The sequence below is a fragment of the Peromyscus eremicus genome, chromosome 3, assembly GCF_949786415.1.
Source record: "Peromyscus eremicus chromosome 3, PerEre_H2_v1, whole genome shotgun sequence".
NCBI lineage: Eukaryota > Metazoa > Chordata > Mammalia > Rodentia > Cricetidae > Peromyscus > Peromyscus eremicus.
In genome coordinates this window covers 135,659,691-135,671,483 of record NC_081418.1, presented here as the reverse complement: position 1 = coordinate 135,671,483, position 11,793 = coordinate 135,659,691, and the positions used below count along the sequence as shown (strand labels likewise).

General features: G+C 48.4%; 1 protein-coding gene across 1 annotated transcript in view; it reads right to left on the bottom strand.

Annotated features, from left to right (window-relative positions):
- Vwf (von Willebrand factor) overlaps window positions 1-11,793 on the bottom strand; it is a 142,830-nt gene that overhangs the window by 51,187 nt on the left and 79,850 nt on the right. Inside the window, exons 21-26 of the mRNA XM_059258637.1 lie at window positions 8,695-8,829; window positions 6,219-6,365; window positions 2,894-3,034; window positions 2,623-2,736; window positions 1,052-1,208; window positions 478-636 (exon numbers count right to left, since the gene is read on the bottom strand). Coding sequence (XP_059114620.1) covers window positions 478-636; window positions 1,052-1,208; window positions 2,623-2,736; window positions 2,894-3,034; window positions 6,219-6,365; window positions 8,695-8,829 — 853 coding nt within the window. The remainder of the gene's footprint in view (window positions 1-477; window positions 637-1,051; window positions 1,209-2,622; window positions 2,737-2,893; window positions 3,035-6,218; window positions 6,366-8,694; window positions 8,830-11,793) is intronic.

Genomic DNA, 11,793 nt, shown 5'->3' with positions numbered 1-11,793 from the left:
CTGGGAAGTGTTGTTCTCTTTAACTCAGGAGGCTGAGGCAGAAGGATGGCAAGTTTGAAGCCAGCCTGGGCTATACAGCAAGACTCTATCTATTAGGAGGAAGGGAGGGAGGGAGGGAGGGAGGGAGGGAGGGAGGGAGGGAGGGAGGGAGAGAGGGAGGGAGGGAGGGAATGATTGCTCTATGTGATAAACCCATGAAAGACATTTTAAGAAGGAATGAAGTGTAGCTAAGGAAGAGAACAAGGAGCCAGAGTTCTTTCCTCACTTCTGCACAAAGAGAAGATGAGACAACCCTAACGAGGCAAAACTCAGAGCTGGCCTGGCTTTGATGAAGAGATCCGAGTAAACATACTTGTTTGAGGTCCAAGGATTGGGGGGGGGGCACCCCTGGACAGAGGAGGCCGAGATGAAGCAGAAGGAAGACACCTGTCTAAGAACCCATCCCTCCAGACTGCTCCAGCCAAGGAGAGGCCTCACCTGGAGGGCAGTGTGCATGGCACCCCTCCACACACTGCACGGGGCAAGCCAGAGGCTCGGGGTGCTGACAGGTGACCGGGCAGGCAGGTGCACAGCTATTATAACGCCACTCACACTCGTAGCCATTTTCCCGAACGTTCCTCTCTTCACAGCTCTGAGCTGTGGAGACAGAAGAAAAGTGGTGACCCTGGAAGCACCAGGTGACCCTCGGCCACAGAAGAAGCCAGTGTCCCCCTCCTTCCAGAATTTCTCCAGAAGTCTCCACGTATCCACTTTGACTCCATGACCCGACTCACACACAGTCTTACTGTGAATTCCTTACCCTTCTCATCGTCTAAATCTTCAGAACCCATGTCCCCACTCACTCTTGAGGAGATGCCCCCGTCACTGTTTTAACTCCCTTCCAAAGCCACATCCCACTATTTCTTCAGTGTGCAGTTTCTCACACCACCGCTTCATCCCTTCAACCCGTCCCTCTCTACCGAGAGAGTGCTCGCCTGTCCTCCCCACACGACTGCAAGCCGAGGTACTCATAGGGGGTTGCATCTGAGACTGTAAGGACTTGGTAACTCACGGCACAGTGCAGGCGTCCTCCAGGCTACCACCTGGCCATGCTGGGCACACACGTGGGCATAGGCAGCTATGGTGTCACAGAAACAGGCGCAGTCCCCAATGGACTCACAGGAGCAAGTGTCATAAATGCAGATGTCCAGGTATGGCTCAGGGTCCACCTACAAAAAGAACCTCAAGTGGTCTCAGCCTGAGCCGAGGGTGAGAACTCTGGCTTATGGCTAGGATGCAAGGGATGCGGGTAAAGGGCCCCTGCACCAAGGAAACGTAAAACACAGGTCCTAGAGAATGAACGGGGAAAGAGGCAAATTTCCTTGTTTCTAATCTGGATTCCACTAAGAAGTACTAAGTAGAGCAGGACAGGCAGCCTCTCGTGCATATTGAGATACCCTCAGAATTTTCTAGAAGGTTCCCTCTGCTGTCTCCCATCTACCTGCCTACCAGCCTGTCCTTCCCCGTAACCATGAATATGGAGTATTTTTATATAAACACACACAGATTAATCACTCTCTGTCCTTGCCTCAGTGCAGTAAGCAAAATGTGGGGATGAATCAGAACACAAAATCTGCCCCCACTGAGGAGCTATGGGGCAACTTTGCCAGACAGTAGGGCCTGGCTGGGCACCCTTAGCTTCTGACCCCCAATCTCTCTGTAGGGAGGAGTGTCTGCCCACAAGCATGATCAATCACACTGACCACTTCACTTTTCTTGTCTCCAAAACATGCTACTACACTCTCTGTGCTTTTTAGAGTAGTTAAGAAGGAAATGAATTCATCAGCCAATGCATTGTTGTTTCCAAGATATTTGAACATCCCTATGTGGCCCCAAGTCCTCCTCTTGTCTTGATTCTTCCAACTCAGATGCCACCAAACCGTAGAATATAAGTGTCCTTTGGAGCTCTTGTGGACTGGAAATCTCCAGATGAGTGAAGAATTGAGATCATATACTCAAATCGTCATTCCTATGTTGGTGGTACTACACAGTGCAGGCATGTGCACATGGCTGTGTATTTGTGTACACACACAATCCCACATGCTCACATGCAGGCCCGTGTGTGTGCATACACACAAATGCACAGAGAAAGAAGTCCATTTAACTTTGAAGAATTCATCACTATCATTTGAGACAGAGAAATAAAAAGATGCCAAAAATTCAAGGACTCCAAAATCACTGGAGTTAGGGCCAGAAAAAGTCAGCGTGAGAAGAGAACCGGGCACTGAAGCAGTTGTTAGCTGTTTTTCTTGTGTGCTGATGGTCAGGGAGGCTCTGACCGGGTCTGGACACCTAGAACTATGACAAAGAAAGGAATTCCCTGGCTCTGGTTGGGGGCAATGCAAAGAGAACTCCAGACCAAGAGACTTCGTGCGTACATGGGAAAGTGCCTGGCCAGCCATTGCTTTCCTCAAAAACTACCCATGTGCCTCTTCAGCTAGAAGCCAAGAAAGGGATATCATGGTTTCTCAGTACAAATCATTTCAGGGCTCCAGCCTAGTTAGTGTTCACATCAGACATTCACAGTCCAGGAATCCACAAGCTTTTAGCCCGTCCTGCCTCCCTCCACCCATAAAGCCTCACCAGCCTATTGCAGGCCTGGAAGATGTTGCTGGTAAGGATTCTGCAGGATGAGTCCACCATTGTCTGCTTCATGATGTTGTTGTGGCAGGTGGCGGGGGACACATCTAGTGACAGCTGGGAACAGGACAGAGTACAGGAGGGGTCAAACATCAGGTAGCCTTGCAGAACGGACCCAGCCCAGAAGCCCAAGGCTGCCACTGCCTATAGTTCCTGCCACCACAGTCCCCAGGAGAATAAGGGGATCCTCCATTCACACAGACCCCAGATGTACCTTTCTTGTGTCAGCACACTGTGAGCTCACTTTCCAGGAATTCCCGAAGTCAACAGGGTCTTCCTCCACCTGAAGGCTGCTGCTGGTGAAGTCATTGTTCTGGATGCCGTCAAAGTTCCCACACAGGCCACACACCTGCTCCTGGGTGAGGGGAAGGGATGCACGTTGTAAACCTTGGCATACTCTCGGGGTCAGGGGAAGGAGGTACCAGGTGACCGAGGAGTCAGGAACTGTCAGAGGAGGAAGAAGAGATGGAAGCAGAAAGAGACCCAGAGAAGAAGCAGGGTGGTCAGCAAAGCCTTGCCCTCGCCGGGGCCTTTCCCTATGCTTCTGCACTGACCCATTTCAAAATCAAGGATGCAGAGAGAGGCGATGTGCCCAAGTCTCATGGTCAAGGGCAGAGGTGGGCAGCAGGCAGGTTGGCTCTGTGATCCTTCCTTGAGACTATGAGCAGAAATAAAAGCAGGCACCACTGTTAATGGATGAAAGAACAGAGAGCCAAGGAGAGGACAGGATGGCCCTGCTTTGCAGCCATCAGGGAAGTCCCCTTACCCAGAGGACCACAGCTTGTCCAGGGAAACAGGTGCAAATTCTACAGCATGAGAAATGTGCTCAGGGAAGGGCTAACTATACACCGCCCATGTCAGTCATGTGCACTGAGTCCCAAACAAGCCTGACCACACAGAAACCACCAAGTAAGGACCTGGGAAGATAGGTAATCATAAACCCACTCTACTCTCCCTACACAGCCAGAACCCAGTCCTGGGACAAAGGAAAGATGACCTAAGTATCTTTCCATTTTGCAGTATTGGTTTATAAGCACATGCGTAAGTCATTGAGGAGCATGTAAGAATATTCCCACAGTCAGACAAAAGTCATGGCATAGCCACTTCCTCTCTGAGCCCTTGTTAATTAACCCCCCTTCACCACTGGTCTCCTTGGTCAAACTCTCCAAATGTCAGTCACCTTGGGATCTCTGTACATCTTACTCCATCCACCCAGCTTCTCTCTCCAGATATTTACAATCCTCACTCCCTCTCTTCCATGAAGACGTCTACTCCTGTGTCACCTGTTCACACAGGGCTCATCAAACTAACCTATCTAAAGTAATGTCCCCATAAGAATATAATCTCCACTGTGGTTGTGGGAAGCAAAACATTGGCTCCACCAAAGATGTCCATCCTGAATCCAAGCACTGTGACTGTGTTACCCCACATGGTACTACAGTTTTCACATGGCTTCAGTGTGTAGTTGAATCCCCAAAAGGTTTATTCTCTGAAAGTTTGGGTTCCCAGTGTGACACTGAGAGGTGGTGTAACTGTCAGCAGGAGGGACCTAATTAGATTTAATTAAGTCACTGGTGGTATCATCTTTAGAAGAGATAATGTTATTCTCATAGGACCCCAGTTAGTTCCTACACCATAAGACATTTGTTGTTGTTGTTTTGTTCCTAAAAATGGAGATGAGATAGGTCAGCAGGTAAAGGGGTGTCAGCTGCCAAGCTTGATGATCTGAATTCAATCCCTGGGACCTACACAGGAAGTTGTCCTCTGACCGTCACATTCCATGGGCACATACATGCCCACATCCATACACATGATAGATGATAGACAGACAGACGATAGATAGATAGATAGATAGATAGATAGATAGATAGATAGATAGATAGATAGACAGACAGAGAATTTTAATTAAAATAAGATTAGGCACAATTGCTCTGGTTTCCTTTCTCACAGGTGACCCCTCTACATGTAGCCCTCTTCCCTTCCCTGTCAGCTTACCTTCACTCACCGCTGCCACAGCCAGGCCAATCCCTGCCACAGACACAGATGGACCCACCCAACCCTACACTTTCAGCCTCCAACAACAGTAATGACAGTTGAATAAACTTCTTTTCTTCATAAAGTACTCAGCTTAGAGTATTCAGAACATGGAGTAATCCCCAGGACAAAGGACCTTGGTACAGTTAGGTTAAAATCTTGAGATAGGAAATTGTCCAGAACCATCTAAGTGAGCTGTATGTGACCACAGTGACTAAAAAGAAGGAGGCAGAAAGAGGCAGAGTGTAAAGGCGTTGCAACCCACAGGAGCATGGTGGGTGGGAGGGCCTGAAGATACTACTGAACAGCAGCTCACTTTGAATGTGGAAGGGTGGGACCACAAGCCAAGGAGTGCTGCCCAACTCCAGAATCAGGAAAGTATACCTGTCCTTTAGAAGCTCCACAGGAATGCAGACACACACACACACACACACACACACACACACACACACACACACACCTGATTTTTTTTCTCTTGCTCTACCTGCAGTGCCTGGAACAGTCAATACACTGAGTAGAAACATGGTCAAGATTGTTGGACCTTTCTAGAATTGGAACGGGCTGCCTCGGGGAAGCACAGGCTGAGCAGCCCTCACTGATAATGACAATCCGGACATAGACAGCACTGTCAGAGATGGTCTGGAGGCCACTCTCAACAAGAATAAACAGAGCCCTTGTCACATTCACACCACTTAATGATACCATTAAACCCCCAAAACTATGGCAACCTACACAAACACCGTCATCTCTCCCAAGAGGAGATCCTCGGCAGATTAACAAAGTGCTCTCAAAAAGCTAACCCAGGACCCGGGGGAGTAAATCAGATGGTGAAGCACTTGTCATACAAGCATGAGGACCTGAGTTGAATCCCAGCACCCATGTACAAAGGACAGTTATAGTGGTGTAGACTCATGACCCCAGCAGTAGGGAGGCAGAGATAGTAAGCTAACCCAAGCTAACCCAGCCTGATTGGTGAGCAACCCCAGGTCCCAGTGAAAGACCAACTCAGAACACAAAGTGAATGGCTCCTGAGGAATGACGCCTGAGATTGCCCACTGGCCGGCCTCCACATGCACATGAACATGAACACATACATGCATGTACACACATATGCATGCATGTGAGCGTGTGTGCTAGCCTAGGCTCGTTGATGAGGCAACATCCCAGAATAGATGGCGATGATTTAATATTTTGTGTGCTTAATTTGCCTCTTTGACTTAAGAAACCTAAAAAAGAGTCACCCTGCCTACCCTTGCTCTGCCTCCTCTGTGCAAGCAAAACATGTGCCTTGCTGGGCCAGTCAAGACATTGTCACACATTGTCAAAGCTGCCTCTGTCCCCCCTGTGTGCAACCAGCCTCCATGACTACTTACTTAGCTTTCCTTGTGTGGGGAGCAAGGAGGCTGGACCAGAGAGCCACTGTCCTCCAAGACAACAACGAGGAGGTGCCTACTTAGAGAGCTGAGGACAGTCCACATGAGTGACAGGGAAGCAGGGCCGCTGACCTGGTGTGTATGCTTCAGGACCACGGAGACGCTGAGGTGGTGGTCCCAGACCACGGAGAGGGCTTGACCCAGCAGCAGGATGACGTACCGGCCAGACTCCACCATCTCAAAGTGAGACTCATCTTTCAGGGGCTTCTGCACATTCACCTGAAGAAGGAAGGAACCAGAACACGAGGTGAAGGAGGTCAGAGTCCAGGGCTCCCCTCTCTTCACATAGCTTGTCTGTCTGCCTTGCCCACCAACACCAGAGCTGGCCCTCGACCGTCACCAGCCACTTTCTATCAGCACTCCCTGAGGCCAGCACTACACCGGGGCTTTTCTGCTACGTCCGTCTGACCCACCGCTCTCCCATGATGACAAGATGGCAGGGCACAATGAAACAGACCTCCTAAGAAGGGAGGGTGTTCTGACCCTTGGTCATCAATTCCACCAGTCCCCGGCTTGCTTTTTAATGTGGCACTGATTTTAGCCACCTCTAGTTACATGGGTAAAAAATCTACCCATCTGTAACAGTGAGCCCCCAACTCACTTCTCTTGTGTCCTACGACCCTCTGTCCTCTAGAGTGACTGCCGTCAGGAGTCAAGACTGCAGGACAGGGACTGTGAAGTTCCATGCGCCAGGCAAGAGCTTCTAGAAGTCTGGCCTGGACTCCCTGCCCTGCCAGAGGCATCGCCACTGACCAACCCTCGAAGCCCACTGCAGAGCACTCGGCTGGCTGACGGTCGGGTTCATAAAGCAGAGGCTGAGACCAAGAACCTGTCACTCTTCACAGACCTCCTGAGGAGCATGCCTCACGCGGAGCTCGTCATGTCTGCAGATTCTCCCCCTCATAGATCGGCCGTCTCCTGTGAAGGCTCACCGCTATCATCTGTCCCGGATAGAACTGAACTCTGAAGCAGAGCGGACACTCCTGGCTCCTAGTCAGCACACTTGCTAGACAGCTTTTCTTGCCTCTCTACAGAAAATGCACTTCCAGTCCCCAGCTGTCAAGGGTGGGTGTTAGCAAAACACCAGGGAGCAGGCCGAGGCCACGAGAGCAAATGAACCCAGTCTTCGGGAGTCTGTAGTGTGGTACATATCCAAACCAGCTGAATCAGATCTGTGACCCAGGAACAACCAGTCACTCAAAACATAGATTCTGGGGCTGCGTCCCGATCTACTGAGGCATGGCTTCGAGGTGGAGCCTAGAGAGCTACACTTAACCACTTCTTAGGTTGACAGGATCCAGAGGCTGCATCTGCTGCTTCTGTTTCTCTTTTCAGCTTGTCAAAAATATCAAACTGAAGAGCTGGGGGTGTAGCTCGTTAGGAGAGTGTTTATTCAGCATGCCCAGGCCCTGGGATCCATCCCCGGTACCACACGATCTTAAGAAAATCCTTAACACATAAAATAACTAAAAAGCACCCCATAACGTTCCTTCAATAGATACACATGCAGTAGCCCCCACAGATCATTTGTTTCACTTACTGTAGTTTCAATTGATTATAAAAGTACTGAATGGAAAATTCCAGAATAGTGATTAAGTTTCCAAATAACTTCCATCACAACATATTACGGTCATTGCTCTACTTTATTATTAGTCAACATTAATGCCTTATTCTCTCTACTTAATAATCAAACATTATCATCTGTGCTAGAGTTTTATGTCAACTTGACACAAGCTAAGGTCATCTGTGAGGAGGGAGCCTCAGTTGAGAAAATGCCTCCATAAGATTCAGCTATAAGGTATTTTCTTAATTGGTGATTAGTCAGGGAGGGGCCCAGCCCATTGTGTGTGGTGCCATCCCTGGTTGGTGGTCCTGGAATCTATAAGAAATCAGGCTGAGCAAGCCATGAGAAGCAAGCCAGTGAGCAGCACCCTTCCATGGCCTCTGCATCAGCTCCAGCCTCCAGGATCCTGTCCAGTTTAAGCTCCTGTCCTGACTTCCTTTGATAATGAACAGTGATATAGAAGTATAAGCCAAATAAACCCTTTCCTTCCTTCCCAACTTGTCTTTTGGTCATGGTGTTTCATCACAGCAATAGAAACCCTAACTAAGACATCACCAATATACATAATAGAACATACTGGGTTCTGTACTGTCTGTGATTTCAGGCATCCACCAGGGGTTTCATCCCTCTGTGGCTAAAAGGGACCACTGTTCACAGAAGGGAAACTCCTCCTGCCTGACATGCTCCGCCCACCTCCCCCAGTCAGCACTGCCTCCTCCTATTCATAGGCAAAGATCATTGTGCATCCTCTCCCACACACATACCCACACCTGAACCACAACGGGCTCACACTAGCTGTACTGGCCTGCCAATTGCTCTGTTCACAGGATAACAATCCAGGACCAGCTGACACTGCTGGACCTCATTCTCCACAGTGGCTGCACATTCTACCAGCACAGCTCTAAATGAACACCTGGTAAACACTCCTAATAACCAGAGGGACAAGAAGGGAACATACGGGAAAGGGGAGAAGCTGGCACTCACCTCTCCATCAAACAGCTCAATCTCCCCTCCTTCCACCAGGATGGTGACCCGCTTCTTACACTTTACTGAAGGATAACTGCATCCTTCATTTCCCACCAGGATCCGGAAGGTCCCTGGGTTCCCGCCACAGTAATCCTGGGGAAAGAAGGCACCAGGAGAAAGAGATTATCCCGCCACAGTAATCCTGGGGAAAGAAGGCACCAGGAGAGAGAGATTATCCCTTCTTCCAGAAGATGACATAGTGACCTCTGGGGTCTTTGAACACGTCACAAAATATCGTCAGATGTGCTGTGCATGTGGGGGAAAGGAGGAGGTATCTATAGGTGAACTCTCTCAGGTGTCCATCCTCAGCCCTCACAGATGAGCCTGATGCCCATGGTCAGTGCGGTGGCATGGTAATAAACGTAAAGTGGAACAGGGGAGCTAGAGGAGTCAGCATGTATGTCCACATGCAAATACATATAGAAGCATACACCTACCCATATAAATACACATATATACACACATGCATATACAAACACAAACGTGTACATATTCATATACACTTCCACATGCATATACATACTCAAAATACACATATACATGTATACACGTATATACATGTACCTGCACAAGCATGCAACAATACACATGCATAAACACATATATATCATAAGTAAACATGCATACACAGGTACATACCTGTACACATATATATGTATACGCACGTACTTATAAAATGTATACCTGTTCATGTCTATCCATATACATATACATGCATACATACATGTACTCACACAAAGAAATACAGAAAACACAGCTGGGCTGACTGTAAGGGGAGCATTAGTCCACTTCCTGGCTCTGTTGGGGGAACATGGTTCCTGGTCACACAGGTTAGAAGCAGAACAAGGCTGCAGATGTGGGCTTGTTCTTGTCACCGGCTGGCTTTCCGAAGGACAAAGCCTGATGATGCCCCCACAGGGTGGGCCCCAGGAGAGGGAAGAGGATCAAAACAAGCACATGGTCTGGAAGGGGGTTCCTGAAAACAGGATCGCTTGCTCCAGAAGGTCTGCCAGCCAGGGGATGCTAGGGAGTGGCCAGTGCCTCAGCTAAATCCGTTGCTCTGGAGGCTGATAGCCGCGTTGATCCTTGAAGCTAGTGCTGCCCTGTCTTTTGAGGCTAAGACAAAGAGCCTGTGGGGGAGCTCTAGGGGGAACACCAGGCCAGAGGCCTCAGAAAAGCTATTTCAAGATGTGCACGCACTGTCTCCCCAATACACTACCTCCCTGGGCGAGCTGGGGTATGTGAGGCCAGCTTGGCTGGTGAGCCAGAGGTCCTACCCTCTCCTAGCATGCTCTGCACATGGTAACCCTGGTTACCAATAATGCCTGACATTTTCTGCACATGGTAACCCTGGTTATCAGTAATACCTGACACACAGACCCTGCAGCTTCCTCTCTGGCTTTGAATCTTCAGATCACTCTAAGCAGCCACCTCCCCCAGAAACTGCATGAGTTCAATGTCTCACAGAGCACACAGTGATCAGCTCTGAGGAAAGAAAGCACTTGTCCTCCTTCATGAATCATCTGGTGTCAACCAGCAAGAAAAACTCACAAAGTGGGGATACGGAGGCACAGGGGCTGGCAGGGACTCACCACCTAGGATGTCCTATGTTCTCCCTGCTGGGCTGAGGGGCACCTGTGACCCCAGCCTCCAGTGACCCCAGCTTCCCCTCCTCATCATGTGAGACTGACCAGCTTAGAGGTAAAAAATGGTGGCAAGTTCCAGTAGGACCATAGGTCAGGCTGCAAACTCCAGGGATCATTCAGGCAATCCCTCTGCCCAGGAATACTTCGTAACAATAGGCTATCAGGAGGGTGAAATCCAGCCAGGATCAGCTCCCCGTGTATCCTGGTTTGGGTGTCCACCAAAATGAAGAGACATCTTTCTCTGATCTATATCAGTGCTAAAATAACCTAAGGGTGGCCGTACCCCACACCAAACCAGCTCGGAAAATTAAATTCTGTTCTTAAACTTCCTATACCTTCAGGCACTAGCACAGCCACATCTGGATGGAATGGCAGAAGTCATAAGCCCAGCACAGCTGCTTGACAAAGATCCAGCAGAGCTGAGCCTCATGATGGCTGCCACGCCACCTTTGGTTCTCATTTCCACCTGTTACAGACTTGGGGCACTTTTAATATTTGTACAATTTGAGGATATTGGATTGATGGAAAATTCCTTATGAATCATTTATGCTTTCTCCCAGGAATGCTGCTTCTAAGCTTCCCCAGGACAGTCCTGAACATACTATCCCCCTCCCCACTGCTTTTAGGGAGATACCCTTATCTACTTGAAGGTCTTCTTTACGCCTTGGAGGTTGTGACACATAAAGAAGAAGCCAGAGGTCTCTTCATGAGACATTCTTGAAACATCTGTCCCTCTACTTACACAGGAACAAGATATTCAAAACAAAGTAAACTTAAAAAGGTCAACAAGATCTGGTGGGCTAGAGGAATTGTCCACAGTTGAGATTATAAGCCTCTTCCCATTGTACGCTCAGACAATTACGTGGCATATAACTCTGCCCTACACAGAGACATATTGATAAACAAAGTATAGAGTGGAAAGATGATAAAAGTATAAGAAGTCAGGACCTCCCTCTCTTAGAAGTTAGCTCATGTAGAGCCACTATAATGTCATATGACCAAGGAACAACAGAATGCCAGGATTAGACATATAGACAAATTCTATAAAGATATAAATGTGAACATTGATTGCATTATGTCAGAATTTGAATAATAGCTACAGCAGCTTTAGCCCGAGGATTTTTCCTGGGCACTCTGACCACTAAGAGTTAATAATACACTGCTTGGAACATGGCAAAATGCCCAGGGTGGTTGAAAATTTTGTTTTGGTCTAATATCCTTGAAGTAACCAAAGCTACCAGCATGAGAACAGGCTGTCATATGCCTCTAGATTCTCAAAAAATTGAATTATAGGGTTAATGAGTAAGAATAATAACTCTGTTTATTAATGATGTCAAAACTTGAGGAAAAATGATTGGAAATGATAATTCTGTTCTGTCATAGTTTATTAATGATGACTAAAAGATGAGCA